Here is a 17,039-nt window from a genome sequence, read left to right as displayed (position 1 = left end):
AGACTGTTCGCTGATTTTGAAGATGCCATAAGGCTCTGTTATTGTTGTATAAAAGTTCTGCAGTTAAGATAGCGAAACTACACAACGTACGGCCTGCTAAGCTTAGTGAAGCCCACTAGCCATGTAGGCAGCCATGGGGCTTGATAATATTTCTGTTCTTGCAGTCAAGCAGCGATTGCAGGATTGGAGTTGGGTGTGGCTTGTTAAACCACAGCATATGCCTGGTGGGTTTATTTGGCTATGTAGGTCATCCTTTGTGCAAGCCTATTTTAGAGAAACCCATCCAATGTTTTTGGTACACAATACCTGCCTTCCTAGATGCCAAGGGGGAAACGTTAAATTAGCCTTGCTCTCCATAGCATTGACAAATACACAAAGTTGGATTAACAAGAATATCCATCAGCAACACTTAGTAGTTATGTGTATGAATTATGTAATGCACTTATAACAATGACATGATTTATGAACCTCTATGAAAACACTTGCATAGGCAAATTTGCTTCCCTGCTGAGGGAATTTTATACCACACTGTGAAGATTCCCAGTTCATAAATTCTAGATGGTACATAAGTTCAGGTCCTTGTTATTATGAATGAAGAATTCCCCATCCTGTGAAGCATCTGGCAGAGTCATGGACTTAAATTTGTAATTACATTTCCCTGGCTGACAATTAAAAACATACCTGCAAGCCCTGATGCATAAGCTGGAGAAATCCCTTTGGTTTGATCATTCAGGGATACTCTAACCAGTGTAATGTTCCAGGGATTTTTTTAAAGTACTTTTATTTAAAATGGGGGAATCACATACTGCACCTATAAACCTGCCTATCCATGTGTCAGTCAGTTTCAGCACTATTAATGGCTTTTCTAGACAGAAAAACAATACCCCAAATCTACCAAAGTTGATGGGTTAGAAAAGGCAAACAGTCCTGGTTATGCCTAACCCCTGAGCTGAGCTGTGGAATGTCCCAAAGGAGAAGTATTTAAAGTTTAGGTTTTTGGCACACAGATCCTACTTGAGGCAATTTGTATGTGGCTTCCTCTCTCTATGGGAGAGGGAGAGAGAGAGGCAGCTGTTTTCTGCAGGTGGGAGGAAATAAAAATGAACCCAAGCCCTAAAGACACCCTTGAAATACCTCCACAACAGGACATGGGCTTATGCAGAACAGATGGAGGGATGTGTCAGCTCTTTTGCATGGAAAGGTCCACTGTTCTTCCATCCCAAGCACCCAGCGTTCAAGGCCCTTTGCAGGTTCATTCTCCTTTCTGTTTGCACTGACAAAAACTGATAGTTGTAAATTGGGACCAGATACTGCAGTGCACAAAATCTTCCAAAACTGATGTGTGCCATTTAAAGCAGGACCTATGGGCTGGATGCAGCCACTTGCCCTCTCCATCTGCCCTGCTGACCTCTCCTGTGCAGCCACATTTCTCCCATTGCTCAGCTGTTTCTGCTAGTTAGCTGAATGCTGGCAAAGGAGGTGGGAGATTGCAGGGAGGTTCAAACCTCATCTTCTCTAATCTTTCTTATCCCACTCCCCCCCCCCAAAAAAAGATGATGATGAGGAACAATGGAGCAATGAGGGAAGAGATGCAACAACTGGCAGAGTTCCACTGCTTCCACTGGCAGCTTGCTGCATTTCTGTGCTGAGAAAAAGGAAGCTCATTTCTCAGCATCCCAAAAGGAAATGTGACCCAGATGTATGGATACGTGTGAATTATGGAGGGGTATGTGTATGAATGGATGTGCAGGTGTGTGAATGGGAATTGTTTAGTTGTTTAGTCATGTCTGACTCTTTGTGACCCCGTGGACCAGAGCACGCCAGGCACTCCTGTCTTCCACTGCCTCCTGCAGTTTGGTCAGACTCATGTTGGTAGCTTCAAGAACACTGTCCAACCATCCCGTCCTCTGTCGTCCCCTTCTCCTTGTGCCCTCCATCTTTCCCAACATCAGGGTCTTTTCCAGGGAGTCTTCTCTTCTCGTGAGGTGGCCAAAGTATTGGGGCCTCAGCTTCAGGATCTGTCTTTCCAGTGAGCACTCAGGGCTGATTTCCTTAAGAATGGATAGGTTTGATCTTCTTGCAGTCCATGGGACTCTCAAGAGTCTCCTCCAGCACCATAATTCAAAAGCATCAATTCTTCGGCGATCAGCCTTCTTTATGGTCCAGCTCTCACTTCCATACATCACTACTGGGAAAACCATAGGGTTAACTATACGGACCTTTGTCGGCAGGGTGATGTCTCTGCTTTTTAACATGCTGTCTTTTCTCCCAAGAAGCAGGCGTCTTCTAATTTCATGACTGCTGTCACCGTCTGCAGTGATCATGGAACCCAAGAAAGTAAAATCTCTCACTGCCTCCATTTCTTCCCCTTCTATTTGCCAGGAGGTGATGGGACCAGTGGCCATGATCTTAGTTTTTTTGATGTTGAGCTTCAGACCATATTTTGCGCTCTCCTCTTTCACCCTCATTAAAAGGTTCTTTAATTCATCCTCACTTTCTGCCATCAAGGTTGTGTCATCAGCATATCTGAGGTTGTTGATATTTCTTCCGGCAATCTTAATTCCGGCTTGGGATTCATCCAGTCCAGCCTTTCGCATGATGAATTCTGCATATAAGTTAAATAAGCAGGGAGACAATATACAGCCTAAGCGGATGGGTATGAATGGGGCATGCATATGTAGATAGCTGTGAATGGGGTATGTATTTGTGTATATAGCTTTGGCTCACCACTGACATATTCCCCCCCCCAGCAATTACAAGGGAATGCAGTCCCTGGACTGAAAGAAGTCCCCAACCCTGGTATTGGGTAGAAAGTTTGGATACAAATTTAATGAATGATAGCTCCCACTCCCTTCTGGGCAGTTTTGTAAGGAAGGACAGGGCATACATTTCATACATAGAGTGCATATGCTGCAGAGGCCACAACTTTTTCCATAGGTGTGTGCATATGTGCACACGCCCGCACCAAATGTGGAATGAGTGGTTTCCATTCTACAAAGATATAGCTTTAGGGCATTTGCTGTGTTGCACACCTGTTCCGCCTTCAGTTCTCAAATGAAAGTTAACAACATGTAGATTTGCTTGGGTTTCCGAACATTTTGGAAATCGAATGGACTTCTGGAACGGATTCTGTTCAACTTCCAAGGTACGACTGTTCTTATGAAGCACAAGCAAAATATTAGAATTATAATTGTGTAAAATGAGCCCAGGCTGTTAAACGTGACACATCTGGTCTGTTTATGCCGTGGATACTGTTGTCGTATGCCCAGGCCTTATAATCCACAGATGCCTTGAGATTTCTGTGGTAGCTCAGCTTCTGAGGCTGTGGGTGAAAACCTGGTCTTTAATTTCCTCTTGCATGCTCTGTCTTCCTTACTTTTCTAGTCAAGCATGCCTCTGACCGACTAACCCCTTGATAACTTGGTGGTGGGTTTTTAAATGTAATTAATTTAGCTTTGAACAGTTCTGCCAATATTTCATCTGGCAGTGCTAACATGGCTAAGTGCATACCAACAGCAATGGGCTAGTGAGCAGCTGGGAAATGGCAAAGATCTCAAAAGTAGCAGACCCAAATTTTTCAGAACATTCTGATTCCAAACTGGAAGCATCACTGTTGCTTCCAGAAGAGGGTAGCTCTTATTTCAGAACAGAACTGGTACTCCCACTTATTAGCACCCCAGTTATTAATATATACTGCCAGTTATCATTCATAGATTTTAAAGCAGGGCCTTTAAAAATACAACCACACCAGTCTTCTTCCCAATGCAGAGTGAATTGTGACAGATATGTTTACAGAACACTAAGGTGAATGATATTCTGAGCAATAACAGCAAGAAGTAGCTTAATATAGGTCCCCAAAGAATAGGGGAAATAGAATTCTCCAAGTTTCAGCTGAGCCTCATTCATTGATGTTGATATTTAAAGGCCACATCTTCAATGTGCTTGTTTCAAGGGTTAGATGAAGAGTACTTCCAATCATCACAATCTTGTCTTTCTCACTGTCAGTGCAGAAAGTGTCTTGGGAGACCACTGCCAGAGACATTTTTGTACTTTTAGTTGCATAATACAAGAGCAATTAACACAATTTAGCCATGACTAAATGTCATCCCATTGATTTCATGGGAGCACACAGCCCAGTCCCATACATATTCACTCAGAAGTAATTCATGGTGATATCAGTAGGATTTACTCCCAAATAAATGTGCATGGGATTACAGCCTTCATCATGATTGACTCTTACTTCACGTGTAGAGACATGCTGTGAGTTGCGCATTCATTCTGGTTCTGTTGAACCAGAATGACATTTCAAAAGGCTTCCACAGACTCGATCTGCTACATATTCTTAGTGGGCTGAAGGTATCTCTATAGTCAAGCATGTGACTCTATAGCTTTCTCCTACAGAACAGTTACAGATCCACTATGTGAACAGATTTGGTAACAATGCCTGTAGTCTTTGCCAGCAAGCTGAACAAGGCACTCGAGGTACTATCAGCAAATCCCACAAGAGCCTGTACAGCAGGCTCTTGAGGATGCAGGTTGAGCACTGAGCTATATGATATTCTGGACATGGACTAGCTGCTTTTGGAATTGCTTGTTTCCCAGTCACTCATTGGTATTGAGCCATTAATCCTAGCCAGCCTAGCTAATCCATGATGAAATATATGCTCTTGGTTACTGGCTTTCCTTTAATGCTCCTGCCTCCCTCCCTCCCTCCTGCTGTGTCCCCGGCAAGGGTGCCCATCTGAAGCTGTAAGTCAGAGGATTGCAATGCAAATAATGGAGAATGTGTCGAATTTTTCCTTAATGGACAATATAGTACTTCGTTTGTCTGCGTACACCCACTGTGCAAGAGAACTTGCATTTCAAGTTAGAAAGACTGAATTGTTTGGAGCTGGTGAAATATGATATCACTAGCGATGATAGCAGTAGACTGAAAGAGGAGAAAAACCCACATTAGAGTTTTTGTGAGACTTGCTGTTTGAAACACATCTCACGTATACATCTACATCCATTGCTGCTTGCTGTATGTATATATATGTATATATATATATATATATATATATATATATATATATATATATAGTGTATATATGCATGGCTGTCCTAAATGTTGTTCTCCTTCTTGATTGGGTAGACATAAAACGAGATATATGTAAATGCAATCATGCAAATGCTTTGTTGATATACATGTTATGCATACATATATGATGTATGCTATTTGTGATATACAATGCCATTCGTATGCAATGTTTCAAATCCTTCTCGTCTCATGATCACGATCTTTGCAGATGCCATCTCTACCTTGTGGCAAACACTCTGACATAGGATGACATACATTATCTATTCATTCATTGCTGTTCTTCAAACGTCCTGGTAATGGGATGGGGATGCTGCGGTCATTTGCTACCAAGGTTGTCTCTATTGGGTTGTTCTCTTGGGCTCGTAAAGAGAAAATTGGAAGTTGCTATGTTTCAGTTTCTGCACTAACCCAATACTCTCACAAAAAGCCATAAATGGGAAGGATGGTGATGATTTATTGAAGGAAAGAGGCAGATGGAAACGTGGATATGTCATCCCCGTAGATATTTTCTAAGGGATGTTCCACAAAGAAGAAAAGAGCCAGAAAGATCACGGTCCTGTGCAATTATCAGTTGCATTCCAGAGACAGTTACCAGTCCTCCAGTCCTGCTATGTAACATAAGCACCTAATTCCTTGCCAGTGGGACTTTGACTGGTTGCTGCTTCATCACAGGCTCAGTACAGCATCTGAATACACATCTGTAGTTATATCCTTGCTATTGGAGCAAATTTAATAGGCTAAATGTCAGGCCAAGATTTAAGCTGGGGGCATGGTTTGCTTGAAATATGTATCTGACCTGCTGAAAACATTATCAGTGTGAAGTAAGTTGTCCACAAAAGCTACTTAAAACAACAACAGCCAACCCTGCTTGCCACAAACATATAAATTATAGTCAATACTGGTCACGTTAATAACTTGAGGGATAACAGATTTCTTTGACTAGTTGTGCTGAGTTTAGTAGTTTGGTGCAAACACAAAGCAAGGTGTTGGTTGTAGAGTTGCTGTAGCTCTAGCAGGTGGTCCTGTTTAGGGATGGTGTAGAAGAGTCCTCTCGGCTACAAGCAAACCTTTGAGAGTTAACATTGTTGGAAGAGCTTGCCAAGCTTTCCCCTGAAGAAACCCAGTCTTTGCCACTGAATCAGAGCAAACAGCAATCAGGTTTTCTTTGGATTGACGTTTCCTCTGATTTTTCACTAAAGAAAGGGTTTTCTGGGGGAAAGTGGTGAGGCAAGGGCAAAAATGCTCAGACCCATGCTTTTCTAGGCATGGGACAAGTGCAAGTCTGGATGGAGCCCTAAGTGCACCAGCCTTCCATTTTGTAGATCCACTGCTCCACTTGCCTTAAGAAATTACACACTACTGAAGAGAGAAGTCTCTTCTCCAGCAATATTTAGCTTCTTTTCCTTTCATGCACATGACTTAGAGGGCAATCTTTGTCTCTTCTCAGTGGAGAAGCTGTCTGAGACTGGGGGCCTGCTACCGGCAGCTACATTCCTGTGGTTTCAGCACACCAATCACCCTGAGTATTTCCAGCCATACATGTATATAGCTAGGATTCAGTTACAACCCTATTTAGCTATAAACTGGTATTTAAAAACAAACCTGGAAATGCCTGGATTTCTTATCCTTTACATTTAATCCACCCTTTTATGTTCGGTTTTGTTGATGCATTTCTTTCGCTCCCTGTATTTTTGACAACAGTACGCTCTCCACCAGGACTGGCTAAAACTCCACTTTCAGCACTGGGCCTAAAACCTCACAACCCAGCAGAGATCTTCTTGCAGCAAACAGGAGGTAAGCAAGAGTAGTCTAATGATGGAGAGACTGGTACTATGGAGAACAGCAGCATCATTGGATATTATGATATGTCTTTTGTACAGCCCACTGTCCTATTGCCAAGATAGAAGGCACATGAAGTTTGTATAAGTAGTTTTAAAGATACCCACTGCACACAGACTTTAAAATAGATTTTAGCTCTGGAGTGTAAGCATATATTTTATTCCTTCAGTTACACGGCATCAGTTGTTTTAGCAAATGGCATTGCTGTTCTCACAATCACTTTTCAAATCTTACCAAGCCCAGACCTTGATATTGCCTTAAGGTGGTGATTTCCATCAACCAGCATAATTTTCTGTGCTCGAGAAAAGTGCTTCCTTTCCTCAATTCTGCTCTTGCCAATTTTGTATTTTTAATGTACATCCTTAAGTTGTTTGAATAATGAGCCTCCTGTTCATTTTCACTCATCATTTTTAATTATGGATGACAAGGAGAGATAAATCTTCTTTACAGAGTTGAGGCAGATTTGAAAAAAGTACAAATCTGATTTGAACTTCTTCTTTTTGTCTATCTTGGATTCCAAATGCTGCAGAAGTTGGATTTCAACCATAAGGCTCAAATTTTGGAGACACATTCTGCAGTTTTCACTGAGTCTGAAAGTCTGGCTCCAGCTTTGCCCTTAAAAGTTTTTCTGTACAAATTCAATCAAGTGTGAATCTTCTATGGTCCCTATCCAATTCAAATAATCTGCAACTAATTGCATGTAATAACTAGTGGTGTCTGGATAGAGAACCACATCCCCATATGCTTCAAAAGACACAAACAGATCATTCACTGTGGCTCAAATAAGTATTTCATTGGAGATACACAAATGCACTCTTCCATATGTAACTCTTCCTTGCAGATTTGAGGCACATATTTTTAATTTTAAAAGGAATGGCATCTCTCAAGTTTTCATATCTGGGGATTTACACTTAACATGCAGATTACAAATTGTAGGATTATTCAGTGTGACCCTGCATATAATATTCAGTGTTGTTACAGTCTTTGTAATTACACAGATCTATGCTGGATTCAGGTAGGTAGCTGTGTGGGTTTGACGCAGTCAAAATAATGTGTGTGTGTGTGTATTTAAAATATATAAAAAATGTCCAGTAGCACCTTAGAGTTGGTCTCTTATTTGGTCACTAAGGTGCTACTGGACAATTTGTAAAATTTATTTTGAAATATGCTGCTTAGTTTAAATTACTCCCGTGGAATATATGTCATGCCACTCTTTAACATAAGATGTTAAGGCCCCATAATGCTTTTACATTTTTAAAACTGAGTAAGTTTTACACTTGCCAGTGTCTGGATAGAGGAGCTGCCTGCTGGGGTGGGGCAGCCATGTAAACTGAACTGGGATTCCTGAAGGGTAAGAATAATACAGTAAACATATTATGACAAACTGTCACAGGAATGATAGTGATTGCAATCAAGAAGCAAACTAGGAGATGTGAGATAAAATCCCACAGCGGAAGGGTAGGGAGTGAGCCCCAATCATGACAATTTACTGAATATTCAGGTGCAGAGTCAATATTTGCAGAGGTTTACATAAGCATGTGAGCTGCCTGCTACAGATTTTTGCACAAGCGTGAACTTGCTAACCTGGCTCAAGCTGAAGCTGATTAGGAAAAATAGAAACTGAGTCCTAAGCAAGCCTGAAATGCATTTTTTTCTTCAAGATTATCCATCCATCAGTATAACCAGCCACTTTCTGGACAGTACTTCATGCCATAGAAGGCTATTGAACATATCGGTCCTTTTAAGAACAAAAACTGCAGAGTAAGAGACTTGTAGTTAATCCTAGAGACCACAATCAGTGTATTGCATAATGGGAAGCTATCAGGCTTTGCACATGTCCAGTTTGAGGAGGCATGCGTTGGAACAGATTGGACAGTTGTTTTCATGAATGTTGCATCTCAGAGCTTGCATGGGGTGGAGGTGGGACTCTAGGCTAGAAGCCTTCCGTTTGACTCATAAATGTTCATGTGTAGAGAGATCCTTGGCATCGGAACATTTTTAAACAAGCACTTTCCCCCATGAAGGTGATATTGTTGCTTTCTTTCAGTCAGGATTCACTCACATGCCCATAAATTCAGGATCTGCAATTATAGTTAATTGGGTGGTCTTGCACAATATACTCACTTCTCCAAAAGATTGGGCTGTATGTGATAAAGAAAGCGGTGGAAAATTCACTGGATTGTGTGGAATAACACTTGGTGTCATCTCACTTCCACCTCTCCTTGTATGTATTCTCTGTGATTTAAGGCTCTTTCTTTTCATTTTCTTCTGACTCCCAGGCTAAGCGCTAGGTCTCTGAGTTGATTGAAGAGTAATAATAATAATAATAATAATAATAATAATAATAATAATAATAATAAATAATTTATTATTTATACCCCGCCCATCTGGCCGGGTTCCCCCAGCCACTCTGGGCGGCTTCCAACAAAATATTAAAATACAGAAATCCATCAAACATTAAAAGCTTCCCTAAACAGGGCTGCCTTGAGATGCCTTCTAAAGGTCTGGTAATTGTTGTTCTCTTTGACCTCTGGTGGGAGGGCATTCCACAGGGTGGGTGCCACTACCGAGAAGGCCTGAGGGATACCTGATTTGTATGTGGGGATGCAGATGGTTGGGCCAGTTCCTAATAATGTTTTTCAGGCATTTGGGAACTTTAAACATAGATTTGTGGTGTTTATGTTGGTTCATATCGGTCATGATTTAGACCAGAAACAACCTCTTCTGATATTTACAGTTGCTTAACATAAGAAATCCTGCTAATCTCTTTCTCTCTCTCTTTGTATGTCTCCTCCTTCTCTCCATTTTCATTACCTTGCCATTGTCCATCTTTTCCTTCCCAAACACTTCTTTCTTCCATGCTTGCCCCTCAGAACTAGATGGGGAGACAGTAGTTGAATCTGATGAAGGTAAGGAGGGAATTGTTTTCATTTTATATGAACTATTTGGCAAATAACAATATGCCAGCAGGCCCCTGTTAGTCCCAGTGGCCACAAGGAAGCTGGTGGGCTTGTGTGTGGTCAGAAGAGTTGAAGACCAAAACATTTCCCTCACAGAATTTTGCTGCACCACAGATTGCCCAAGAGCTGCTTTACATGGAAACTGCAAATAAATGAGAGCAAAGACATTAGCAAGGAGTTCATTACTTTTCTAATAATAATAGCTTCAGCTTCCTTGATACAAGTATGCTAATACAAAGACATTTCTCCTTTAGAATTTCTTGCAAAAAAAACCAAAAAACCCAACAGATTTCCTGAGCCACTTCTGCCAAACTATAAGTATCATTATTTTGTCAATTACTGGTGGTAAAATTGGCATTTTTGGAGATTACATCAATTTCATTGAATTAAGATTCTGAGTATCATTTCTGAATACTGTGTGAGATAAGCAGTGCATTCATAGGCAAGTATACATAGACATAATCCCTGTTGAGTTCAAGGGGATATCTTTCCAAGTAACTGCATAGGACTGCAGCTGGATGCCTGATAGAAATGTTATCTGTCCAGCATGGGAACAAAATCTAGATAAATCAAATCTCAGGCTAATCTGTGAATATATGAAAACAGGAATCTTGAGGCATAGACACAATTACATGGTTGCTCCTCATGCTACCATCACCTGGCAGGTGGTACTAGGCATTTTCAGGTTGACATGGGACCAGAGGTATACATTTGCCACAAAGGTAAAGCCTGAATTTTGCAATGGCATTTTACTTCTTCTAGTCATACTTACATACTACATTACTTAGTGCCACAGAGGAGGATCCCTTTCCTACTCTCCTTTCTTCCCTTTCTCCTTCTTTCCTTCTGATACAGAAGTGACTTGGTTGACGCTGGAATAATATTTAGACGCTGGAATAATATTTGTCTGTTTGCTAAATTTTGCACCTCACCATATCCCAGAGTTGGGTTTGAACCTCAAAATAACTTTTTGAAGGTATGAGATATGTGTTTCCAGCTACAGGCGGATGTCACGTCCTTGCAGGCAGCAGTTTTAGGCAGCATTTTGTTGCATCATGAGCAAATTACTGATCTCGTTTCCTTTCTGCCTAATCCCTACTTGTAGCAACAGCAACTACTAGCAACAACAATCTATTGCTGCAAAGTGAGAACTAAACTATTCATGAAACTGAGTCCCTAAGATTTTAAGCACTATATGAAGCTGTAAATTCTGCAGTCTCAGCAGAAAACACATGTAAGGTGTGGGGGGGAGTGGGTTTTTTAACACTTTGATCTCTGATAGTTATATGTTGAATATTTTCCCCACCTGCTTTCCAAAAGTCATGAGTAAACTGGAGAGGAAATGGTTAAATTGAAAGGCCCCCCTTCTTTAATATGGGTCTTCTGCAGCCCCATTTTGTAGAAAGAAATAAAAACAGAGGTGCAAGCACTGTACCACAACTCAACTTTGTGTGCCATTTGCTCCTAACGGAGGGCTGGAGAACATGTAACCCCCAGGTGTTGTTGGACTCTAACTCCCACCATCCCTGGCACACTGGCCACACTGACTAGGGCTGATGGGAGCTGGAGTCCAGCAACATCGGGATGTTCCTCATCTCTGCCCCAGATACTTGTTTCCTGCTACCCCAATAAGCATTTAGGCACTGCTCCATAACTGTGCAGAGGTCCTGCATTCCCAGTACTTCCCAAAATATGTGCTACTACTGACCTTTAGGGAGTGAAAATAAGCAGAAAGCCAAGGAGAGAGTTCACAAGTTTAAAATGCTGTTTGGGACAGAACGCAGCTGGGGTGAACCCATGTTTTGGAGGGCTGCTACATGTTTAGATATATCAAACAAACCCAATTGGAATCCAAAACATTATCTGAACAGGATGTACAGCTTTTTCTAGGTAGAATAGAGATAAAACTTGAGCAAGATGTTTTTAGGGAGTACCAGTCCTTGCTAGTCAGGCAATATTAAGTTTGTACTGCTGGTCAGTGCTAGCTCATCCTCATCCCCTATGTAGTAGTCTCTGTAAAATCATCTCACCTTTGGAATTGTTTGTTTGTAGTTTTGCGCAGTTCAGATTGCGTTTGGGACGGCTGCTGTCACTTCCCCAGTACACTCTTTTTGTTAGTCTAATCCGTTAATCTAAAAAAGCACACAGCCTAAAATCACACTTTTCAGTTTATGCATTAATTCAGTTTCAGATTATTATTATTTTTAAAAAATACCCTCTACTTATATCAAGGCAATTATTATTTTAATATACAGTTCATTGAAGATTTTGTCCCCCCCCCCCAACCCCATATGCATCATACAAACAAGGAATGCATCCCTTGATAAAACCAACCTGTGCTTTGAGATCTGCTGCAGTAGTGGTGGGTGATAGGTGGGTGGGATCTCTGCTCATGGTGCTACCAATTGATGAGATCTTTGGGGCAGCTATCATTAGCAGGGATTTCTTGGTAATGTCTCCCATACATTAAATAATGTATGTTAAGTCTGCATAAAGTCCTCATGTTCTTTAATCTACCACTGCTTCTTTTGGCTCTTAGACTCTTGTAACATAGTGCTAGCAAGGTGTGTGTGTGTGTGTGTGTGTGTGTGTGTGTGTGTGTGTGTGTGTAAGAATCTGGAATTGTGGGCTATAGGAGATTGTATCTTATGACGTCAAAATGATTGTTTCATGTCCCCCAGCGTCATAGGCGTGTCTCTTGAGACTCTCCCTGTTTATTTCCTACCTACCACACAACAAAATGTTTGCTTGCTTCACATAAATTCAGAGATGGTATTTTTAGATTTTGTTTGATATGACACAGGACTGGCCAAGTGATTCTTGCGTGTTATCCAAGAGTTCCATTCTCTCCTATGTTTTGCATTTACAAATGGTTTGATAATGCTAATTTTTCAATATCACTCAGATAATTTGCACACAGCTGGGCTTGAGAACTTAGCATATGCGTAGGCTTTTATGAAGTGTGAGCAAGACTATAGCAACAGAGGGGGATGCATTATATAGCAGAAGGAAAAAATATTCACAAAGGGAGACAATATCTAAAACTAAAGGCAGCCCATCCTTTATTCTTATATATATGGAAGAAGACAAAGACATGAGATACAACAATTTTACTGTCCTTTATCCCTTCCTGGTTTGGGGGAAAGAGATTCCCCACAGTTTAACAGAAATTCTTGGCTTTTTCGGGGAGCTTCCCATTAACCTCTTGCAAGTTAACTTGTGAATACAGAGCCATGCCATTTTTAGTTAGGGAGGAGTGCATGAAGTGTGTATCTATAACAGATGAAATCACTTTAAGTAGCATAATAGCCTATTATGTGTTTTGCAAGTCTTTTGAGGCTGCAGTTCAGCCCAGTACCAAGACAGCCAAATGTCCATGGCCTCTCTTGGTTCGGTCAAGATTGTTGTTCTGGGCTTTTGCCTTGTGGAATGTTCAGTATGAAGAGGGCAGACCAGCCTTCTTTATCATCATTCCATTCCATTCCTTCCTGCCTTGGTGGGCTCGGTTAACTGGCAAACACTGCTTTGGACACAACAGATAGGGCTTGGCCACCGGATTTATCTGGCCAGTTTAGAAATCCAACTTCCATCTTCATTAAACCTGGCCCATGTTTATCTGTTTTCCATATTAGAAAGGTTAAAAGTAATCTCAAAGTCCTGTTTACATACATTTTACTCCACCAATAAGGCTCAGAAGAAGATTGCCTAATTAATTACCTTGCATACCTTGCCCAACTGTGGAGCGGCTGCAACTTTGTTCCTAGTTTCCCCTCCGGTGTATCTTGGGGCCAGGGCCGGTGCGTCCACTGAGGTGAGCTAGGCAACTGCCTAGAGCGTCGTCATCTGAGGGGCGCTGCCAGCCTGCCGCCCGCTCGCTCGCCCGCCTGCTCGCCGCTTTCCCTCCTGCTGCTGCTTGGTACTGGCTGCAGAGGTGCTTCCCTGCAAAGCCCTGCAGGGGGCGCAGGGCCGCGCAGGCGGGGAGGCAGTGAAACCTGAGTGTGTGCACGCCCAGCTCCTTCCCCTTCCTCGCATGCTTCCTCTGGCCGCGACGCCTCTGAGACCTGCCTTCGCGTCTCCCCGCGCCCGACAACCTCACTCAGCTTGCCGGTTAAGGAGGACGGGCAGTTTCGGCTGAGGGGGAGCACGCGACGGGTATTGGGTCGGCTGCCAATGTCTGTCACTTCTCCCTCCCACCCCATTCCCCTGTGTGTGTGTGTGTTTTATTTTTCTCCTCGGGGCGCTCCATCCCCACATGCAGTGGTTGCCCCTCACTAGGCAGGAGAGAGAGAGAGAGAGAGAGAGAGAGAGAGAGAGAGAGAGAGAGAGAGAGAGAGAGAGAGAGAGAGAAACTCTCCAGTCAGGTCCCGAGTTCGCTTTTCTGGGGGTTGTGTTACACACAGAGACACCACACCACACCTCGCCCTTGACAATTTCCCTTTTCTCTCCCCGCCCTAGTTTCGGGTGCGTGTTTCCACACCAGCCACACTAGCTAGTTCCTCACCCCTCAAATCTCTGCCCTTCCCCCCTCCACCCTATTTTATACCACGTAGTTTGCTCAGTTGCTGTTTTAGTTACAGCCAGCCCCGTCCTCTCTCTCTTTCACTCCCCCCCCCGTATGTGTTTTGTAGCCGGAGCGTCTCCTCCTTTCGATTGTATTTAAATCCTGTGCATGGACAGCAGCAGCAGGAGGAGGAGGAGGAGGAGGAGGTTGACGTGCGATTCGGCAGCTGTGGCTGCTCAGGCATGGGCTGGAGAAAGGGGGCCCTGGACTGCCTTTTGTAGCTGGGAGCAGTGGTGCACGGGGGGGGGGGAGTGAGAGGTTGCAGACTCGGGCACCTCCCTTACTGAAAATGGGTGGGTTGTTTATATATTTCCAACTACTCATACAATATGCTTGTCAACAATTACTCAGTTTAGTTTTTCTCCCCCTTTCTGTTCGCTGTAACTTGCCTTGCTAGTTCTAGCCTTGGTGGGGGAAACTGCTGCTGCTGCTTCCTGTCCTCATCCCGTCCCCTGTCCCCCATCTGTCCACTATTAACTCTGGGCATGGTTATGGGAACTGGGCAGCCGTATGCATTTGGTTTGGAGTCAGACCACTGTAGCCTGCAGGGCTGATATATGCATGAACATGCATAGAGGGTTGACCCCAATATTAATTTAGGGACATTATAGGTTGGTGGGGGAATGTAGGGAATTGCTTTCCCTCTTTTGTTGCAATTAAATACATATTGTCAAGAGTGAAGCTGTGTTCTTCTCTGACAAGGGAGCAATTCAAGAGTATATGTAATCTTAAAACATCTAGATGCAAGTTTTATGGAAAACCCATATCTCAAAATCATACATGATGTAATAGTTGCAAGTAAGTCCTGAAAGCCTAGCTGTTCATGGAAATGTTATTTAATATGCGGTGACACCATATGCAGTTGACACCATAAGATTCTAAAACAAGTGTGTATATTCAAAACTAAATAGTTGTCATCTTTTTAAGTGATTTGAGGTGAGAGTGAGCTCCAGAAACAAGCCTGTGATGAAGCATTTTAAACACTTTAAGATGAGAATGATCCTTAATGCAGCTTGTCAGGGCTCCAAAATACAAAACCCCAAGAGTTCTTTGTGTATAGCAAGTTCTCTTGTGTATTGCAAGGATGTGGAACTCATTTGTTGTGTAAAGAAGCTGATGGAACCCAGTGTTCAGTATTATGAAGATAGAGCAGATTGAAGTAGATGCCCATTCACAAATGCTATATATATATAGGTCATTGTGGGTAGGACAAGAGGAAATGCTCCTAAATTGTACAGTAAGAGGTTGTAATTAAAAATCCAGGATGATTTCCACCCCATCCCTCAATATGCAACTGTAAGATTAGCTGGACGGTAAAACAAGTTCCCAGAGGAAGTTGCCCTACATGGTCTACATCTAGGAAGGTGGTGGTGGTGGATGAGGACAGGGAGAAAAGCTGAATTTGCAGTGCAAGAGTCTGTCAGAGATTATTGATATTTACTTAAGACCAAGTGTACGCAGTGACATTCTTCTGCATACAGTACATCCTGACCAGCTATCTTGTGCAATATTGTAATGACATGGAAGATGTGCCCACAGGTCAGCCACAGTAACTCTACATGCCGGTGATTTTGGAAGTTCTGCACTTTTATCAAGCCTCTATACTTAACACAGATCCCTGCAGTTCTATCTCAGCATGATTCAGTTCATCTGTTACATTCTCTCAACAATAGCATTGTGCATAGGGGAGTTTGGCCATGTGAATCCAGCCCTTGCATTGAAAGATCATGAAGCAGAAGGCCTCAATGGCCCTTCCAGTCTCTGGTTTTCAGGAGGGGGAGGAATTACTCTGATTTGCTCTAGGGACCAAGAGGGTGCTTAACTTTGATTTTAGTAATTTGGACTGCTACTAGCATGATGTATGTGTTTTATGAGCTTAGTTGTAACCTGCTTTGAGTTTATCTTACTATACAAAACAATGTGTATGTATATATATATATTTTCAAAATAAATTACACTAATTGGAAATATTTGTTGTAAAAGCCCCACACCTCGAGGCACCTCAGTAATCATCTTCTCTCTTTCTGCCTCATTTCAGAGCCCCGGAGCTATGTAGAATCTGTGGCCCGTACAGCAACAAGTGGTGGCAGTGGCAGTTCTCTTGGGAAGCTCCAGGCACCCCTGTCTCCACAGGCCTATAACACTGAGACACCAGTGAGGAATGGGTCTTATCCCAACTCCTTCGTTTCACCAAGTCCTGTCGCTGCCAGCAGTCCAATGCACAGCATGGATGGGTAAGGAAAGACAGCTGTAGTTTGCCATTCTCAACAGGCTGATGATGGCAGATGCTGCTGAACTATGCAGGACTTCACTGTGACAGCTAGCCATAGGACTGCAGCCCTTTTGCTTACATATATAGACTCTTTGATGCATGATCTTGGGAGGCTGCTTTCCCCAAATAGAAGACACAGGGCCATTCCAGCTCATACTGATCAGGAAAGCATTTGCTCTGCAGGGAGATTTCCTGTTCAGCCATTATAGGTTCTTCTGCCCTTTCTTGTATCACTCATGGATTTGAGCAGGGATGGGGAATCTCCCCCCCCCCTATTGAGGGCCAGATTACCTCAAGAGTGATCTGTTGAGGGTCACATGCTGGTGG

General features: G+C 42.7%; 1 protein-coding gene across 34 annotated transcripts in view; it reads left to right on the top strand.

Moving 5' to 3' along the window:
* TNS1 (tensin 1) overlaps positions 1-17,039 on the top strand; it is a 310,381-nt gene that overhangs the window by 272,352 nt on the left and 20,990 nt on the right. For 20 of the 34 annotated variants that reach the window (XM_088662729.1, XM_088662769.1, XM_088662742.1 and 17 more), the window contains 3 exons: positions 6,782-6,874; positions 9,793-9,828; positions 16,479-16,674. In XM_088662729.1, coding sequence (XP_088518855.1) covers positions 6,782-6,874; positions 9,793-9,828; positions 16,479-16,674 — 325 coding nt within the window. The remainder of the gene's footprint in view (positions 1-6,781; positions 6,875-9,792; positions 9,829-16,478; positions 16,675-17,039) is intronic. The other 14 variants (XM_088662779.1, XM_088662773.1, XM_088662757.1 and 11 more) reach the window with 1 other exon arrangement.

Source organism: Zootoca vivipara, chromosome 1 (genome assembly GCF_965207765.1).
Source record: "Zootoca vivipara chromosome 1, rZooViv2.hap1.1, whole genome shotgun sequence".
Lineage (NCBI taxonomy): Eukaryota > Metazoa > Chordata > Lepidosauria > Squamata > Lacertidae > Zootoca > Zootoca vivipara.
This window is presented reverse-complemented; position numbering and strand designations above follow the sequence as displayed.